Raw genomic sequence first — 20,592 nt, 5'->3', positions numbered from 1 at the left:
CTTTGGCTAGTCAATTTTTGTGCTACACCAAGTGGTAACTCTTTCCCTTCCAATATAGGTTTAATGATTGGAAGAGGAGTGTGAATTGTGATGTCCTTATCCTGAGTTAATTCCTCAGTTTCTCTCAAGGCTGTGTAAGCTGCCAGAAGCACCTTCTCATAAGGTGTGTAGTTAGCCTGTGACCCTTGCCATGACTTGGAACCAAACTGAATTGGTTGTCTGGGAGCAGTGTCACTGTCTTGCCAGAGAGCATAAGACATTCCAGTGGCTCCCACAGTTAGGTACAAATGGAATGGGGCTTCAGGATGTATGGGACCCAGAGCCTGATAGGTGTGTATCTCCCCTATCAGTTGCCTGAGGGTTTCCTCATGGGCAGGAGCCCATTCCCAGGCAGCACTTTTCTTTAACAAATTGTACAATGGTCTGGCTATAATGGCAAAGCCAGGTACATGTTTTCTCCAAAACCCCAGGGTTCCCAAAATCTGTCTCAATTGATCTTTACTTTCAGGGGAGGGTGCCTGATTTAGCTCTTGCACAGTGTCATTAGGCACAGACCTCCTACCTCCCATCCATACAGTACCTAAGAATTTTATCTCTTGGGAGGGACCTTGGCATTTCTCAGCTGGTAACTCTAAATTAAGAGCTTCTAGTGCTCCTTTGATTTGATTCATAGCCTCCTGTACCTCTTCTGAGGTTTTCCCACCTATTAAGATGTCATCAATGTATTGCACAGTTTGTACATTGGGTGGCAGTATAAGGTCATCTAGGACCTTTGCCAGTGCCCCATGGCAAATAGTGGGTGAGTGTTTAAACCCTTGTGGCATTCGGGTAAAGTGTATTGTACACCTCTCCAAGTAAAAGCAAATCTTTCTTGGTCAGCTGGTTGCAAAGGGACCATGAATAACATGTCCTTTACATCTAATACTGCTAGCCAGGGTTTATCCCAGGTTTGTATGGTGTTTACAATATCTGTTATGCTAGGGACTGCTGCAGTTAATGGTCCAGTGTTACTGTTCATAGTCTATAGTGAGTCGCCATTTGGTTTCTTGATGGGCCACACAGGAGAATTAAAATTCCTCGCTGTTCCAAATCTTTGATCAGGTCAGTAACAGGGTTTATGGCCTCAGCTGGGACATTATACTGCCACAAGTCCTCCTTTTCTTTTTGCGAATACAGACTAACACGGCTGCTACTCTGAATACTGCTTTATGTTTGTTACTGTTGAGGGCGGGAGAGTAGGCGCGCTGCTAAGTAAGTTTACAGAATAGTGGGGAGGGCTTTCCTCTTCCAGGTGGGTGGTAATTTTGGTAAAGTGTGTTGGAGCTTTACTCCCTTCTTTCCTCTTAAAACGTCCATGCCCAGTATGTTGGCATTGCCCAAAATCACCTCATATTTTCGGGGCTGATGGTGGGGTTGCAATGGGATATCCAGTTTTATCTTAACTAATGGGTAAGTTATGGTACTGCCATTTACTCCTGTAACAAGTACCTGCTTTCGGCCAGTAGGTGGCGAGCCCTGAAAACTTTCTCGCTTAATCATGGACATTTGAGCCCCTGTGTCCATTAAGAAAGGAATAATGTGTTTGTCATTTACAGTTACATGTATCCGGGGGTCTTTTGCTGTTGTTTTCTCCTCTTTGAATTTAAGCTGGTTTATTAGGAGAGGAGATTGACCCCCGCAAGCTAGTTTCCCTGCTCTGGTAACTCTTGCAGTTGCTGCAGCAATGGAGTATACAGGGTGTCTGCAGGTGGGGGAGGAGGAGAGAGCTGCAGAGGTGCACTGGGAGTAGCATGAGTTGTCTCCCAGTCAGCTCTTTTAAAGGTGGTTAATAATTTTAGCTGCTCTGTGGGCAGTCCATTTATCACATCTCTGGGATAACCTAAAGCCAGACATTGTCTCCACAACTTGGCTCTAAGCTCCTTTTCCTCCTGGGTTGGCTCTCGCTTGTTTTTATGTCCTTTAGATGGTGCCCCCTTGTTTCCCTGAAGGGAACGCATCTTAGCTTTGCCTGTCAGTGCTCTGATGTCTCCGAATTCTCTAAAGTATGACACCAGAAGGTTTAGCAGTGCCCGAAAGGTTCTGTTATGTGCTGCAGCTTCTGATCTAAGGGACAGTGCCATAGCCCTATGGTTACTCAAAGCTCCCTTAAGCAGGGGTCTGAGATCATCTACATCTACCTGACCCTCCCATGGACTTTCATAGGCTAACTCTTGAGGGTTTTGGCCAAGCATGCTAATGACAGCCACAGTTAATAGAGCTGTTTTTACCTCATCTATGTTGGTCCAGTGCATTACTGTGGGTTCATCTCGGTCTGCTGGGTAAATTCCTCTTGCCCATCGACAAGCCAGAGACCAAAGTGTTCTAGGGGTGTTCCCCTCTGAATGTTCCAGGAATATTCCTGCACCTAAGTTAAGGCACTCAGTTTCTTGGGCTGTCAGGCGTATATATCTACCCCCAGTGTCCCAGAGACGGACCAGCCACTCTATTATACCTTCCTCGGGCTTTTTAGCAAAATCTCCCTGGATTGTTTTTAACTCCATGAGAGTATATTGGTGGGTGGTAATTTTGGTAAAGTGTGTTGGAGCTTTACTCCCTTTTCCCTTTTTACCTCCCTTCTTTGTTTTTGAAGAGGTGGATGGATCATTGTCATCCCCTTCTTCATCCAGCTCTGCCCCACTCAAATTTCCCTCATATTCTTCTGATTTGTGATGTGTGATAGCTGGTCTTAATTTTTCAGAGGGACCTTCCTCCTCAGAGGAGGGGGACTCATCTGCTGAATCCCAAATGTCTCCATCCCATTCCTCAGGGTCTAGCCAGAGAGCAGTCTCAACTTTAGCCCGGTTGATTCTGCGTGTTTTAGTCTCCAGCTTTTCCCTTCGTTCTATCCCTTCTTTCTCAATTAAGGGAAGTAATCCTTTCTGAAGATGTTCTATATCCCTATTCAGTGTTCTTACTCTGGTATCTAAATTCTGGCATTCCTTGCGCAGTGTGTCCCCTTCCTGTTGTAGCCTATTAAATTCTATTGCCAGACTATGATAATCCTTACAGGCAGCTTGCCAAATGTTAGTAAGCAGCCATATACAAGCACCTTTTCCTTTCCCTTTCTTCATCTTGCAGGCAGTTCTCCAGTTACAGAAATGCTGCCAGATCTCTGCTGGTTTTCCCCAATATTTCTCCAGCAGTTCTTTGCTCCACAGAGGATTTCCCCATCCCTCTTGGGTCAAACTTTTCTCTAGCTCAGGGAATTCTGTGGTGTTTATCATGACTGGTTTCATTGTGTTACTGTAGTGCAGCCTATATCACAATCCTGTTCGTGACGCCAATTTCTGTTAGCCGATGGCCAAGGATGTTTGGTGAGGTGCCAGCTATGCCCGTTTTATACCATCCGTGACTTTAACCGCTAGGACGCACTGTCCCTTCACGGCGGGCAGCCCGGGCTAGGCTGACGGATGCCCCAAGGTCCTAAACACCCGTGACTTTAACTGCTAGAGCTCAGAGCTCCTTCGCAGTGGGCAGTCAGGATTGACTGATAGGCGCCCCAAGAGTTTGCCCCGTGGAGGCAGCACAACTCAACGCTAGGCTCTTAGTACTCTCACCTAATGGCCAGGCTTTATAGCCAAAACGGCTGAGGTTCTTTAATTGTGTTGGCTGCTTTACAGTAAACCAGAGAAACAAGTCAGGCTTATGCACAAATGGTTACCAAAATTTATTAAACTAGATTCTAATCATGTGGTTACAAAATTGCTAGTGCCTACTTATTTAAATGTAGAGATGTTACACACACACAAACAAGTTACAAAACTGAAGCCACAATCCCAAAGAAAGAAAACAAAGTATAGAGCTCTATTTCAAAATATGTGTACACTAAAGATAGGAGATCAGGTGTGGGTGCTTCTTACCCTCCTTGCATCTCTCGATTCCAGCGGTGCCAAGCCACGATCGGTCACTCAATTCCGCGGAAAGACAAATAAGGGACAAGGCTTAGGGACCCTCTTAGTTGCAGAAGCCTTGGGAGGCTGTCACTTATCTGACCAGCAGATAGATAGTGAAAAGCACTCAAAAAAATCATGGTGCTGGAGGTCCCATACTTATACCTCTGTACTCCTTTATTCTCTTTCTCCTTTCTTATGCCAAATTGGGGCTGGTCTGTCTGGGTGACGCCAGCTCTCGCAAGAGTAGTTTACACTTGCAAGGGAGAGAAACAATAAGTTTTGACTACTGGACATTCCTTTTATTAGGGTAAATATTTTCCCACCTAGGATGTTGGGGTGTGTGCATCACGCTATTTAGTAGGGGCTAAGAGCCACGTCTGTCACAGCTTCTCTGTCTGCTGTGAGCCTAATCGTTGTATATGTTCCCAGAGGCACATTGTAGCAGCACACCTGTGCTTCTCACAACTTCAAAGGCTGTGCTGGAATTGATGTTAAGTGCCCTGTTGTTTTGGCTCCCTTGTGTTCCCAGCAATGCTGGTCTGAGAGGGGGGGGCTGGGTGTCTGGCTACAGCCACTCCTGGGGAGAAGGGAATCCCATGCTGATGCTCCTGCTTCAGAAAGAGAAGAGTCACACTGGAGAGCTCTGACATGCTTCCACATGGTTCGAGATTGCCTTAATCCATCCCTGGTGCTGTGCACGTATGAAGTGTGCTTTCTGAACTGTCATTACTGGGCCAACTGCTTGCCAATTGCCACCAGGACATTCAGAAGCATGGACTCCACAGTGAGGAGAAAAGGAGTACTTGTGGCACCTTAGAGACTAACCAATTTATTTGAGCATAAGCTTTCGTGAGCTACAGCTCAATTCATCGGATGTGAAGACATTCTGCAGTTTCCACAGTATGCCTCCGATGAAGTGAGCTGTAGCTCATGAAAGCTTATGCTCAAATAAATTGGTTAGTCTCTAAGGTGCCACAAGTACTCCTTTTCTTTTTGCGAATACAGACTAACACGGCTGTTACTCTGAAATCCACAGTGAGGGTTATTCTCCCTGCTAAACTTGAGTTGCCCATCTATGATTGTGTTTCAGTGCAAGAGCTGTTTAAAAAAAAAAGTGCAAACATCCAAAGAATCTTATTTTTAAATAGGAAAGCGTGGGCTATTTCCTCACTGTCCTCATACTCACAAAAAGCTAAACTTTTTTTCTTCAGTTAAAAAAATCCCAAACATAAGTCACTTTTTCAATTGAGACAACACCCAAGTAATTTTCAGCTCGCAAAGTGAACAGTTCTCAGACTAATAAAGTACAACACCTTTGTTAGCCAATGAAAATAATCGTTTAATTAGGTTACTTGCCATTAGGGGAAAAAAAAAAAACTTATTTTTTCTTACTCAGAATTTATGATGTATGCATTTTATGTTCTCCCCAGAGTGGAAACTGGGTGATGTTGAGGTAAAAAAACCAAAAAACCCCAAAGTATTGCAACAGGTATTAAAATACAACGAAGAAACATTGGCTATGTAGACATTTTTTAGTTAAGAAATTAATTCTAGCTCATTTTCAGGTTTGATGTGGTGTACCAACTTCATTTAACCGCTTTTGATGATTTAATTTTCTTTAGGTCACTACCTCTAAGAACCAAGGTCCCATTTGTAAATTTTCCAACCTGTCCTGTTGGCAAAATACTGGCTGCTGATTTTTTCTTTTTGGATTTCCTAGGTTTAAAGAAAAAATGAGGATAAAGAAAAGTCATCATCCAAAGCATTTGCAAAAAATGCTATATTTAAGGTGAAAATACACCTGTTTCATAACCTATAATAATGCAATAGTAGTAGTTTGAAGTTTATTAATATAGAGTCTTAGCTACAGGCCAAACCATCTAATACATTAAATAAACACAAATTTTAAATGGACACAAACTCCAAAAATAGGATACAAATTTTAAAAACAACAAAATTAAAATTAGAAGGTTAGCGCTTCCCTAAAGTCAGTTATAACTTTAAATCAACCACCCCTAAAACAACATATACAAAAATCAGAAAAATATTAGAAGTACATTATTTCAGTTTAGGTCAAAAGTAGCCTTTTTCCTTATTTTTATGGTCCTAGTTATGCCATGAATATGTTTTGAAAAGTTTTACAAATATATAGCCCAATCCTGCAAACACTTATGCATGTGATTAATTTTTGACTTACTAGCTTAACCATACACAGATATTTGGATAAATAAAATCAGAAAGCATAAAGGCTTTTAGAGAAATACAGAAATCGTTCCAGTGAACCAACTACATTGTAATTAAAAATGCAATCACACCTTCAGAGCATGTCATGTGGTTTTTAAAATTTATCCTGCAGAACACTTCCTCAGGGACAAAACCAATGCCCTGTTTTGTAAGATGGGGCAGAAGGCACTAGATTTCACATCAAGTGCCTCACCTTACTCTCAAACCACTATTTCCAAACCTTTTGACAAGTCAGGGCAGAATTAAGGCAGTTTAATTGAGAATGCTTAAATTAGCAAGTTTAAAAGGTTAGACAAACAAGATCACAAAACAAGATTTGCAGTGAGGAGTTTCTAGAATGTATATGAAAAAATAGACTCCATTTTGATATGCACAGCTTTTGGCCTAAGACTGCATTTTTATTTACAGGCAATTCACCAGGAAAGCGTAAGCAAAAGCAAGTTTGCTATCAATACTTAGTTAAAATGTCTCACCTCTGCTCCTGACCTTTTTTCTTCTTTTTCTTGATAGAATCAGATTTATATTCCTGATGTCAGATTTAAAGATAAATATTTCAGTGGAAAACGAACAGATGCTCCTGGCTGAACAGCAGTCCAGAACATAAAGGCTCCTGCATATTGTGTGTCTAGGGAGCGGACTGTTTCAGGGTGGCTTAAATAATGGGTTGGATCCTTGATGGTGCTATGCAGATTTACATCTGCTGAGGATCTGGCCAAATGTAATTAGGCAACATGCAGTAAAAATCCACTAAAGTTAATTCTGTTTCTTTTGAAAGGTGAAAGTGATACTGCTGGCTTGATTTAAACAAGGGTGGGCTGGCGGGCAGGAAATTAAATGAAACATATTATCCTAAGTCTGCATCCTCCATAATCATGTGAACAATCCTCACTGATGGGAACAGCCCTGCTAGAATCAGAACAAATAACTCATGGGAATAAATGGAGTAATGAGCTCTAGGCTCCCCTCCTAATAAGGTGATCTGTTTCACAATTCCACAAATGGATAAGGCAGTTTGGAAAGACCAAGGAAAAGGATTTGATCGGCATCAACGGCCACTCCACTAAGTTATCAGAAAGTCCTCCCACACCTCTTGCAATTTACAAACATAATCTCTGTAAAGCTTGCTACAAACCTCAGTGGATCTCCCAACCCTGCCACAAAACCTTGGGGGAAAAGGAGTAGGGGGAGAGGGGCGAGATACATGCTCCCTGTCCCATAGAATGGCCTCGCTATTCCTGTTAGAATCCTCCTCTCTCGAGGCTAGATATAACGGCTACTGTCCTTCTGATAGACTGGGACGCTCTGTAGAAGATCATCAATACCACAGTATAATCTAACGCAGGGGTCGGCAACCTTTCAGAAGTGGTGTGCCGAATCTTCATTTATTCACTTTAATTTAAGGTTTTGCGTGCCAATACTACATTTTAACGTTTTTTAGAAGGTCTCTCTCTATAAGTCTATATATTATATAACTAAACTGTTGTTGTATGTAAACAAGGTTTTCAAAATGTTTAAGCTTCATTTAAAATTAAATTAAAATGCTGATCTTACAGCGCTGGCCCGCTCAGCCTGCTGCCGGCTTGGGGTTCCATTCACCTAGGTTGGCAGTGGACTGAGCAGCACCTGTGGCCGGGACCCTGACTGGCAAGGGGCCGGCAGCCAGGACCCCAGACCGGCAGTGGGCTGAGCGGCTCAGCCCGCTGCCAGTCTGGGGTTCCGCCCGCGGGCTCTTGCCAGCTAGGGTCCTGGCCCTGTCCACATAAAGTAGGTACCTATCTTCTCCCTGGTTCTAGCCGTTCTCTTCCTCTCTCTGCACTGAGATGAGGGTGGGAGTGCGCTGAGAACAGGGCTGGGGAGGAAGAAGCAGGCTGGGGGGTGGGGTGCAGGGTCTGGCCAGGAGCTAGAATGAGGGAGGGGTCTCAGGGTTGGGGCAGGAGGTTTGGGTGTGGAGCGCTTACCTGGGCAGCTCCCATTTGGTGCGAGGGGTGCAGGTGGGGGGGGGAGGGAGGGAGGAAGGGAGAGTGTGGGGGCTCCAGTTTGGTGCTCGGGGTGGGGATGTGGGGGGTGCAGAAGTCAGGGCTGGGGTTGGGGTGGGGATTCAGGGGTCAGGGCAGAGGGCTAGGGTGTGTGTGGGGGGTGCAGGGGTCAGGGCGGTGGGCTGGGGTATTGGGGGTGCTCCCAGCCCCCTGCCCTGAGCGGCTCACCGCAGGGGGCTGGAGGAGATATGCCAATTCCACCCACTTCCCCAAGGTCCCCAGAGCAAAGAGTGCGCTGCGGTTCCGCTTTTCCCTCTCCCCTCCCTAGCAAGGGCCGTCAGCTGATCTGCCACAGGGAGGGAGAGGAGGAGGAGGAGGAGGAGGAGGAGAAGGGGCAGGAACCCAGCATGCTGGGGGAAGAGGTGGGGGGAGGGGGAAGCTTGCCTGCCCTGCAAGGAGAGAGCAGTGGGCAGGGGGCAGAGAAGAGCAGGCCGGTCAGGGCAGGATTTTTAATGGCAGGCTGCTGTCTGCTGGGATAGGCAGACAGCAGCATGCCATTAAAAATTGGCATGCATGCCATAGGTTGCCGACCCCTGATCTAATGGGTTGAGGCTGACTGGAACAATATCCTCCCATCTTCAAGGCAGAGCACCAGCCCAAGTAATAAGAGACTGGAACTGGTAATGAAATCTGGGTCATTATCCCATTAAGCTACTGGACTAGTTGCGACCTGCGTCTTGTTATTTTATAGGAAACATTGCATACAAACCATACTATGATCCTCTTTCTTCACTGTTTTCTTCTCTTTAATTTTCTGTTGATAAATCTTGTAGTTCAAATATTCCTTTTTGGGAGGCTGCAGTGAAAAAGATGGAGTAAAGCTATCATTGCAAGAAAGATTCAAACATATTCTAAAAATCTACATGTTTCTACATAGAATCAGCTTCCATGAGCGACTGCAAAGGGAAACAGAATAAATAGGTTGTGTGTCCTTTTTGGGGAGTGGACACAGGGGGCTTGTTAAGAAAGTCTGAAAGGTTTCCACACTCTCCTCCCCAATAAAAGAACCCCCAAAATCAAACAAACCCTAAAAGAAAAAGGTTTTCTGCTTGTTGTTTTCTTTCCTTTTTTGGTGGTAGTTTCTTGGACCACTCGGAAATGTAGATGGAAAGCTCTCTAGGGCCTTAACTGAAACACTGGGAGAAAAACTAAGTTCAGTAAGGGTTAAAAACATGCACAAAATTCACAGACTAAATTTCAAATGGCCTCAATAGAAATCACTTTCCCTCTCAATCATATTTTCACTTCCTGGGTATTTCTGATGTCATACACCTACTAATTCTCCAGTCAGCCAAAGACTCTTCCAACATAGACAAAAGGAGGGGTGTGATTTAGAAAATCGTTTTAGAAAGAGACAAAAACCAACATTTTGTACCATCTTGGCTAGGCAGCAGTTCTGCGGAAAAGGACCTAAGGGTGACAGTGGACGAGAAGCTGGATATGAGTCAGCAGTGTGCCCTTGTTGCCAAGAAGGCCAATGGCATTTTGGGATGTATAAGTAGGGGCATAGCGAGCAGATCGAGGGACGTGATCGTCCCCCTCTATTCGACATTGGTGAGGCCTCATCTGGAGTACTGTGTCCAGTTTTGGGCCCCACACTACAAGAAGGATGTGGATAAATTGGAGAGAGTCCAGCGAAGGGCAACAGAAATAATTAGGGGTCTGGAACACATGACTTATGAGGAGAGGCTGAGGGAACTGAGATTGTTTAGTCTGCAGAAGAGAAGAATGAGGGGGGATTTGATAGCTGCTTTCAACTACCTGAGAGGTAGTTCCAGAGAGGATGGTTCTAGACTGTTCTCCGTGGTAGCAGATGACAGAATGAGGAGTAATGGTCTCAAGTTACAGTGGGGGAGGTTTAGGTTGGATATTAGGAAAAACTTTTTCACTAGGAGGGTGGTGAAACACTGGAATGCGTTACCTAGGGAGGTGGTAGAATCTCCTTCCTTAGAAGTTTTTAAGGTCAGGCTTGACAAAGCCCTGGCTGGGATGATTTAATTGGGGATTGGTCCTGCTTTGAACAGGGGGTTGGACTAGATGACCTCCTGAGGTCCCTTCCAACCCTGATATTCTATGATTCTATGATCTTTATATACCTTGGCTCCCAGCATGATGGCACGTTCTTGTTCCAATATCCGCTGTTCTTTCTTTTCATATCCAGTGATTCCAAACCTGTGTACTTCCAGACGGGCCTAAAACGTTACAGAAATTTGAAACCATTTCAGAAAAGGTATGAGCTATCACAAAAAATGGTCGGCACACCACAAAGGAAATCCATTCCAGAGAATGCTTAACAAATGTTTGGCAAATCAACATAGTTATAAAATAAGACTAATCAAATTTGGTACTACTGTGGAACATCGATCATTACCTATTTAATTTTTTTTTCCACCCCAGTCTCTGGATACACATTCAGAGGGGGAATTAGTAAAGACACAGATTTTTACTTTAGTTTAATAATATAACTGAAGAACAAATAGAGGGAGAGGAACTATAAGACGCTCACACAGAGTGAGCCAGTGACCATTCATTAGTGGCTACAAATATGTTAGAAAGAAGAGGACATGGAACAACTGTGATGCATCTATCTTCAAAGGATACCCTATGCAACAGCTCTAGCAGTCCTCTGACATGCCTGCACCAAACAATATATTCTGGAATGCTCTGTTTGCAAAAGATAAATTTATCTAAGAACATTCCAAATTGGTCTCCACTTTAACTTTCCCAATCTCACACACACACACACACACACTCTAAGCAACCATCATGATTAGATGAGCCAGAGTAACTTACTTTTTCTAAGTTAAATTCTTGTCCAGCCACATTTTTCTCTGGAATAGCCATCTTTGTCTATAAAGAAAAGAAAGTGTTTCCATTTCAATCTGACAACTAGCCGCGATGTAAAATGTGTGCCAATAGCGAGAGTTTTTTGAATGGCAATAAAATGCTAGAAAGAGCTTAGAGCCTTTCAGCAGGAACCTCTTGTGTCTCTGTTACAATACATAAACATTTTAGACTTTTATATGGAACAATTTTGTATCGTGTCCAGAGTGTGGACTCTAAAAATGCATATTTCTTTATCCTGTGTGTATTTCTGTTTGATAGTCTTTTACCCCTGCAAATGTCACACAAGAAAAATAATCCATTTTAAAAGCAGACTCTGTTCATCTTGTGTGGACACTGGTATTCCACAATTACTCACTCTAACAATATACAGGCCACATTCTGCATAACAACTGCAATGCAGACTTGCTTTAAAAATTCAAATTTAATTTGCAGTTTGTCAGAAAGAAAAAAAAAATACTGCCTGCAAAATACATCTTTACCTCACATACTGTAGAACTGATCAATGAAATTGTTTTTAATTGTTCACTTTATTAATATAACTTCATAAGCAAAGTTTTATGAATGAAACAACATTCATTCGTAAAACCGATTACCCCAATAACTGGCTAATTAAGTTTCACTTTCAATCCAATTGCTGCTTAAATCGCTGAAACTTACACTGTTTCAGCATTCTAACTTCTGTTCACTGTTTGCCATTCCTTACACTTGTCCATATTGTAACTCAAACTCCATTTTAACTTGTTCCAAACTCCATTTTAAAATGCTCAGTCCATTTTGTAAATGCTTGCTGCAACCTTCATTTTTGAAAAATTCTGCTGTAATCTTATTAGTTTAGTTTAGATGTTTGAATGAGGTATGTATGGATGATGGAATCAGCCTCCAGCCCCAGCCTGTCCTGATGAAATAAAGTGTAAACAGCCCTGACAAAGTAAGAGGAGTCCACCCTCAAAAAAAAAGAAAAAAGAACAAAAGTACAATTGAAGAAACATCAAAGCCAGGTCCTAGGCTGAAAGTCATGTCTGCAACGGACCCAGAGGCAGCGTGACACAGCAAGACCAAAATGACAGGTTTCAGAGTAGCAGCCATGTTAGTCTGTATCCGCAAAAAGAAAAGGAGGACTTGTGGCACCTTAGGTGCTGTGCCACAAGTACTCCTTTTCTTTTTGCGAATACAGACTCTCTTTTCTTTTAGCAAGACCTATAGACTCTGGATTCAAACTAAAGCCTACAAAAAGGATGGGTGAGATGGAAGACTTTGAAAGGTAGCATTCTGCTGCCAACATGGAAGGGCATTGGTGCATGCCCAACAGAGACCCAGCTCTTCCTTGTGTCTGGCTTTCCTGGCCAGTTAGCCGCCACAAGCTACGAACCCAAGCCACGAACTCAAGCTACATTCAGGACTGGTAACTATACAGCAGCTGCAGAACCTGTGTGTGCGTATGAACGAATGTGTGAATGAATGTGAAACTGAATGAAATGTTATAGCTATAACTGACTGCCTACTACGATTCTTTTTGTATTCACAATAAATGTGACATTTTGTCTTATCTCCTTTAATAAGATCCTGCTGGTTTTTATTTTATTGATAGAACAGTACTTCTATTACTAATTTGTAATAAGGTCACCAAGAAAGAATAAGAAGAGGATATAAGCTTGAAATCACTTATTTCGCACATTAAATATGGGACACACAGAGTGGTCAAAACAAACTGTACATCAGTCATGGAAAATCTGTGTATTCCTCGAGGGAACAGTGGTACCAGTATCTGCCTGACATTTTGTGGTAATCTGCAGGACAATGCTCAATTTATAGTTGTTTACAGAAACAAATCTATTAATGTATATAGCCATCTTAAATGATGGATACAAGAAAAAAATCTTATGCAGGAGCACAGTCAACAATGGCAGGCCAATAAAAGCACTATTTAAAAAAAATAAAGAAATCTACTATCAGTTGCCCACAATGAGAAAAGTACAAACTACATCTTTTCTGCTAAACAACTCATGCACCCAACGCTTAGATCATTTCAGAGCCCTATGTCTCCTTGGCTTGGTGTGATTTTTTTTTTTTCCCCTCAAAAGGTAAAGTTCATGCTGGTGAAAGTAGTTTGGGTGGACAGTCCTGGAAAATGAATAACTTGGTTTAACCAAAGAACTGGCGCAGCAGCAATGCAAGCTTCTCCACATCACCTGGCCAACATGCCTCAGCTGTGACCGCAAGGCTGTGCTGCATGAGGTTCTACAGTTGCAGACTTAATCAAGGTTTCAGAGTAACAGCCGTGTTAGTCTGTATTCGCAAAAAGAAAAGGAGGACTTGTGGCACCTTAGAGACTAACCAATTTATTAGAGCATAAGCTGTAGCTCACGAAAGCTTATGCTCTAATAAATTGGTTAGTCTCTAAGGTGCCACAAGTACTCCTTTTCTTTAGACTTAATCAAAAATCCCACAACTCGGAGATGGTTCAGTTGCTGGAGGAAGGAGATGTCATGGCAGGGTATGAAGCAGCACGAATTGACAAATTGGGAACAGGGCACCACCTGTCTCTACACAGGCTATTTTCATGTAAGATTTCTGCTCTTTTCAGGATACAGTACTACTTGCAAAGGTGTGTAATGCATTCCTGTGGGACCCTGAAAGTTTCTCTGTGCATTTCAGATTGGTAATAAATCTCATTGAGTTATTTCAGTTTGTCTTTTTATTTTTATTTTTTTTAAAGTTCTTGAGTTTGGCAATCAGGGAGCAGTCACATCAAACTGCACTCTCTAGGCCAATACACAACCAGCTCCTAAGCAGGCTGATGCAGTATGGTGGCACTCTGGATTGGAAAATTCAGGCCATTTCACTGTTTCGTCCACTCAACTTTTACTGTCTAAATGCAAAAGCATTTTTCTCCTTCCCACCTTCTCCCCAGAGGAAGTAGGAGCATCATATATAGCTATTCAAACTAGAGCTCAATCTACACTAGAACACTGAATTCAACCCCCTTTCGTATCAAACCTGAATTTCATGCTGCAGCTCCCCTATGTATCAAGTTAACTCAACACATCAAACCCAAATACCTCTAAACTTTGGCAAAATTCAGATATGAAACATCTCAACTCAATCATCTGATTGCTTGTAATTTCCAGAACACTCTGTAACATGCCATTTGCCAAAACCTTCCATAAGCAAAAACCACAAACACGAAGAAGAGGGAGAAGAGTGTGTTGGGGAGGAGAAAAACAATGTAAAGAGATTCCTAGAAACAGAGGGATGAACAGCAGAACCCATCGTATGGTTTGCAGCTCTCACAAGCTGTTCGTGACTAAGGTCCAAATCCTACAATGAGCTCCACCTCAGCAGACCTACAGGCAGTGGAGGCACAGGGATCTACCCAGGTGAAGCCCATTGTAGCGTCAGGACCTTAGAGATTACGGCAATAAACACTACTTTTGAAATAGACGTAGAATATCAGGGTTGGAAGGGAGATCATCTAGTCCAACCCCCTTGCTCAAAGCAGGATCAATCCCCAATTTTTGCCCCAGATCCCTAAATGACCCCCTCAAGGATTGAACTCATAACCCTGGGTTTAGCAGGCCAATGCTCAAACCCCCACTGAGCTATCCCTCCCCAGCTATCCCAAGACTCTGTAACTAATTAATAACTGAAGGGAACCTCTTCTAGGCATGGGAGGTAGTTCAGCTGCCAGGCTCTGTCAGTCCTTGTCTGCTCACTCTGTCAACAAGTGGGCCAGTTACAGCCAGTTATGATGGTGATTTTTGGGATCTCAACAGCATTAAGAAATGGACTGAGACCACCAAACAACTACAGACCAGGTCTGGATTTGAGCCAACCACCTAACAGGCTCCATTATCTCATCCCCAATTCCCTGAGCTATCTGCTTCTCCAAACTTGTATATGAGCAGACACAGTACTAACTGTACAAGACTGTGATTCCAGAGAAAGGGAAGAATCCTTATGGATGTCATTTCTATGCCAGCTCACAAGATCAGAGCAGAGCAGCTGGTGGCTCAGTGACAACACAAAATGTGTACATAGAGTCTGAGAGGCAGACTTTTGTCTTTTTTGTCTCTAGGACACTAGACCCATCTTTGCTGTTGCTTGTTGAAGACTATGCAAAGCTTTACTTCTGACCTGAAGCAACAAACATATTTCTATTGAACAAGTCCCTTATAAAAGCTTAACTCATGCTATTTGTATAAGAGGCCTGGGAATACAAGGGGTATGACTCATTGTTTTATCTATCACTTGGCAGGCTTGTTTTTATTGTAGTATTGGAAGTTCTATACACTGATTATTATTTAAATTTTTGTTGTAAATATTGTTAGTCTGTGCAAAGTGCCTGAAGTATTCCACCAGCAATATAAATTTGAATAAATCTGTTTAAACATCTCCCTTAAACTGGGAAATTGGACCTCAAGCCTACAAACACACGTGCTTAACTTTACTACTATGAGTTGTCCCATTGAAATCGATGGAACTATTCATAAAGTTAAGCACATGCATAAATCTTTGCAGAACTGGGGCCTTAGAGGTAACCATATTTTTTCATGTATAACTAAAAACTAGGGCTGTCAAGTGATTAAAAAAAATTAATCGTGATTAAATGCACTGTTAAACAATAACAGAATACCATTTATTTAATTATTTTTGGGTGTTTTCTACATTTTCAATCAAGATATTGATTTCAATTACAATACAGAACACAGTGTACAGTGCTCACTGTATATTTATTTTTGATTACAAGTATTTGCACTGTAAAAACAAGAGAAATAGTATTTTTCAATTCACCTAATAAAAGTACTGTAGTTCAATCTCTTTATCATGAAAGTTGAACTTACAAATGTAGAATTATGTACAAAAAAACTGCATTCAAAAATAACACAATGTAAAATTTTAGTCCACTCAGTCCTACTTCTTGTTCAGCCAATCACTCAGACAAGCAAGTTTGTTTACATTTTCAGGAGATAATGCTGCCTGCTTCTTGTTTACAATGTCAACTGAAATTGAGAACAGGCATTCTCATGGTACAGCATCGCAAGATGTTTACATGCCAGAAATGCTAAAGATTCATAGGTCTGTTCATGCTTCAACCACCATTCCAGAAGACATGCGTCCATGCTGATGACAGGTTCTGTTCAATAACAATCCAAAGCAGTGCAGACCGACACATGTTCATTTTCATCATCTGAGTCAGAGGCCACCAGCAGACAGCTGATTTTCTTTTTTGTTGGTTCAGGTTCTGTAATTTCTGCATCAGAATGTTGCTCTTTTAAGACTTCTGAAAGCATGCTCCACACCTAATCCCTCTCAGATTTTCGAAAGCACATCAGATTCTTAAACCTTGGGTCGAGTGCTGTAGCTATCTTTAGAAATCTCACATTGGTACCTTCTTTGCATTTTGTCAAAACTGCAGTGAAAGTGTTCTTAAAATGAACAACATGTGCTGGGTCATTATCCGAGACTGCTATAACATGAAATATATTGCAGAATGCAGGTAAAACAGAGCAGGGGACATACAATTCTCCCGCAAGGAGTTCAGTCACAAATTTAATTAATTCATTATTTTTTTAACGAACATCAGCAGCATGGAAGCATGTCCTCTGGAATGGTGGCCAAAGCATGAAGGGGCATACGAATGTTTAGCGTATCTGACACATAAATACCTTGCAATGCTGGCTACAAAAGTGCCATGCAAATGCCTGTTCTCACTTTCTGGTGACATTGTAAATAAGAAGAGGGCAGCATTATCTTCTGTAAATGTAAACAAACTTGTTTGTCTTAGCGATTGGCTGAACAAGTAGGACTGAATGGACATGTAGGCTCTAAAGTTTTACATTGTTTTGTTTTTGAGTGCAATTATGTAACAACAAAAATCTACATTTGTAAGTTGCACTTCCATGATAAAGAGATTGCACTACAGTACTTGTATGAGGTGAATTGAAAAATACTTTCTTTTATCATTTTTACAGTGCAAATATTTATAATAAAAATAACACACACTTTGATTTCAATTATAATACAGAATACAATATATATGAAAATGTAGAAAAACATCCAAAATATTTAATAAATTTCAATTGGTATTCTTTATTCTACTGTTTAACAGTGCGATTAAAACTTCGATTAATCGCGATTAATTTTTTTGAGTTTATCGCGTGAGTTAACTCCGATTAATTGGCAGCCCTACTAAAAGCACACTTGGTGAAGGCATAGAGAGCATTTGTGTGTCTGTCTGATGATCCACAGTGGCAAATTACAAAATAAGCTCATTGCCCAGACAGACAACAAATTAATAATAATACCTTTTACTTCTATGGTGGTATTTTCAGAGCCATCTAAGGGGTTTGGATGTCCAGTTCCTTTTAACTTTAACAAAAACTAGACATTGAACTTAAAAACATAAGAACGGCCATACTGGGTCAGACCAAAGGTCCATCTAGCCCAGTATCCTGTCTTTCCACAGTGGCCAATGCCAGGTGCCCCAGCGGAAACGAACAGAACAGGTAATCATCAAGGGATCCATCCCCTGTCGCCCATTCCCAGATTCTGGCAAACAGAGGCGAGAAACACCATCCCTGCCCATCCTGGTTAATAGCCACTGATGGACCTATCCTCCATAAACTTCTCTAGTTCTTTTTTGAACTCTGTTATATTCTTGGCCTTCACAACATCCTCTGGCAAAGAGTTCCACAGGTTTACTGTGTGTTGTGTGAAAAAAATACTTCTTTTTGTTTGTTTTAAACTTGCTGCCTATTAATTTCATTTGGTGACCCCTACTTCTTGTGTTATGAGGAGTAAACAACACTTCCTTATTTACTTTCTCCACAGCAGTCATGATTTTATAGACCTCTATCATATCCTCCCCTTAGTCATCTCTTTTCCAAGCTGAAAAGTCCCAGTCTTATTAATCTCTCCTCATATGGAAGCCGTTCCATACCCCTAATCATTTTTGTTGCCCTTTTAGTCTCCTAGATGGCTATGAAAATCTCATCCTTTATGCACTTTCCATCCAAACAACCCTTAGTTAATAGATTTAACTGAGGTAATTGAAATCACTACATTATATATTTGAATGTCAAGGCAAATATGGACGAAAATCTTACATTTGTAAGGAAAGGTGTTTATAAAGTATTACAGCAACTAATAGCAAATTTGTGGCATGTTAAGAAGTAGCCACTCTGTCAGCAATGTGCAAGAAAAAAGGCTAGCCTACTGTGTTATTATAATATAAATAATGGACAAAACACAGTCTACAAATACTGCCAATTTTTTATGACAAAAAACATCAAATTCATCTAGTTTTATGTCAATGGAGTTTGCCAGGGGCGGGGTTGGCCTAGCATAATCTCTGCCATTTCAAGACTTCAGAAAGTCGTACAACTTAAGGCCAGAAGGGACCACCAGATCATCTACTCTTATCTCTTGTATATCACAGTCACCAACATCACCCAGCATCCGCACACTCAACCCAACCACTGAAATTAGAAAAATTATATTATGTATTATACTCCTCAGGAGACTAAACTATTACCTGACAGGCAGAGAGACTAGGAGCTACGGAGGTGCACCACTGCCCGAGGCTCCTGACATGGCAGGAAATTGATTAACTGAGATGTACTCAGATGAGCCAAGTGACCCAGACCTCATGCTGCAGAGGAAGGAGAAACCCCCCCAAGGTCATTGCCAATCTGACCTGGGGGGAAATTCCTTCCTGACTCTACATATGGCAATCACTTCAACCCTGAGCATGTGAACAAGAATCAGCAAGTCAATCACATGAAAGAGAGAATACTCTGTACCACCTTGGAGCCCTGGCCCACCTCCTTTGATCTGAATGAATGACCCATTCATTACCTTTGAAACACTGTCCTGAGTGAGTTCCACTTTAGGTTTCTTCTTTTTATTCCGACCATGAAATGTCACAACTTCCACCTCTGTGGTCTTTCCCTGTTGCGTAGGTTCGGGGGACACAGCATTAGAACCGCTGGTTTCTGGGGTTGATCGTTTTGAATCAACAGAGTCATGATGCATCTCATTTTTCAGTTTTTCAAAGAAACTGGAAGCACTTTTCCTTTTGCCTGGTATTGCTGAATCAGGACACACAGCTCTATCTTCCATTACTGTTCTGGAAGGTTCTGACCCCATCTTGCTCTCCACATTTTTCTTCTGGATCTTTTTCTTTTCATTTTTAACTAACGGCTCTTCTCCTGTGCTTCAAAACAAACATTTCAGCTTTCTTTCTCAGGTACCCAATAATCAGACTTTAAGACATGTAGTGTTTGTTTGTTTTCCCCTCACAACCTTTCACTCTCTTTTGTATAGCCCAGTGGTTCTCTACCAGGGGTATGCATAGGTCTTCTAGGGGTACATCAAACTCATCTAGATATTTGCCTAGTTTTACAACTGGCTACATAAAAAGCAGTAGTGAAGTCAGTACAAACTAAAATTTGACTTGTTTAGACTGCTCTATATACTATACACTGAAATGTAAGTACAATATTTACATTCCAGTTTATTTATTTATAATTATATGGTAAAAATGGAAATGTAAGCAATTTTTCAGTAGAAAGAAAAGCTACAGCTCACTTCATCAGCTTATGCTCAAATAAATTGGTTAGTCTCTAAGGTGCCACAAGTACTCCTTTTCTTTCTGTGAATACAGACTAACATGGCTGCTACTCTGAAACCAATTTTTCAGTAATAGTGTGCCGTGACACTTGTATTTTTATGTCTGATTTTGTAAGCAAGCAATTTTTAAGTGATGCGACACTTGGGGTACGCAAGACAAATCACACCCGTGGAAGGCGTACAGTAGTCTGGAAAGGTTGAGAGCCACCGGTATAGCCCCGATCAACGCAGGTTTACTCGCGCAAGGGACCACTGGGTGTCTATGTACCACACAGTGATGATGGGCACGTGATAGGCACATAGTAAAAGACTGCTAGCCTAGTAAAGGCTAAATGCTAAGCAGAGATAACCGGGGCAGGGAAGGAGGTAACAGAGCTGTTTTGAGGAGCCCATGAAATTTACAGCCAAAGGAGAGACCGAGCTCCTGATCCGGGGAGGAATCGATTGCTACCTTAGCACTGCTCGAGGGAAGCCTACGGGGCCTCGAGGGTCTCTAGGGGAAGGGGGATGAAGGGCTTACGGACAAACTTCCTGGGCTCACTGGAACCGCAGGAGCTGCCCTGCACCCTTCCACCGGGGGCACAGTGCCTGCGAGGGGCCCCTGGAGCGAGCCGCCCCGAGCCCTGCCTCAGGGACTGTAGCGCCCGGCCCTACACGCCCGGCTCCCGCTCTCACCCACCGAGATCATACAGGGAGCCGAGCACCGCGTCCAGCAGACAGCAGCGCGCCGCCGCCGCCACTTCCTCTTCCTCCTGCTGCGGGCACCTGCCCGGGCGCCGCTTCATCCCCGGGGCCACGATCTCCCCCGACCCGCCCGCGGCGCGGAAGAACGAGCGCGCGCACGCACGCGCGGCTTTGGCCGCACGCGGCCGCCGTCGTATCCAACATGGCGGCGCCCACGG

General features: G+C 42.6%; 1 protein-coding gene across 1 annotated transcript; it reads right to left on the bottom strand.

Moving 5' to 3' along the window:
• Positions 1 to 5,255: 5,255 nt before the first annotated feature.
• FSAF1 (40S small subunit processome assembly factor 1) lies at positions 5,256 to 20,578 on the bottom strand (the record flags this gene model as incomplete). Its single annotated transcript, XM_084624145.1, is given in 8 exon segments — positions 5,256 to 5,648; positions 6,650 to 6,702; positions 8,922 to 9,008; positions 10,309 to 10,404; positions 11,006 to 11,062; positions 18,917 to 19,269; positions 20,370 to 20,529; positions 20,531 to 20,578. Coding segments are annotated over 8 exon segments (984 nt in total). The 3' UTR covers positions 5,256 to 5,518.
• Between the last annotated feature and the right edge of the window lie 14 nt (positions 20,579 to 20,592).

This window comes from Lepidochelys olivacea (genome assembly GCF_965140295.1).
Source record: "Lepidochelys olivacea isolate rLepOli2 genome assembly, chromosome: 3".
Taxonomy (NCBI): Eukaryota; Metazoa; Chordata; order Testudines; family Cheloniidae; genus Lepidochelys; species Lepidochelys olivacea.
The sequence above is the reverse complement of the archived record's forward strand: the minus strand, read 5'-3'. Positions and strand labels throughout refer to the sequence as shown.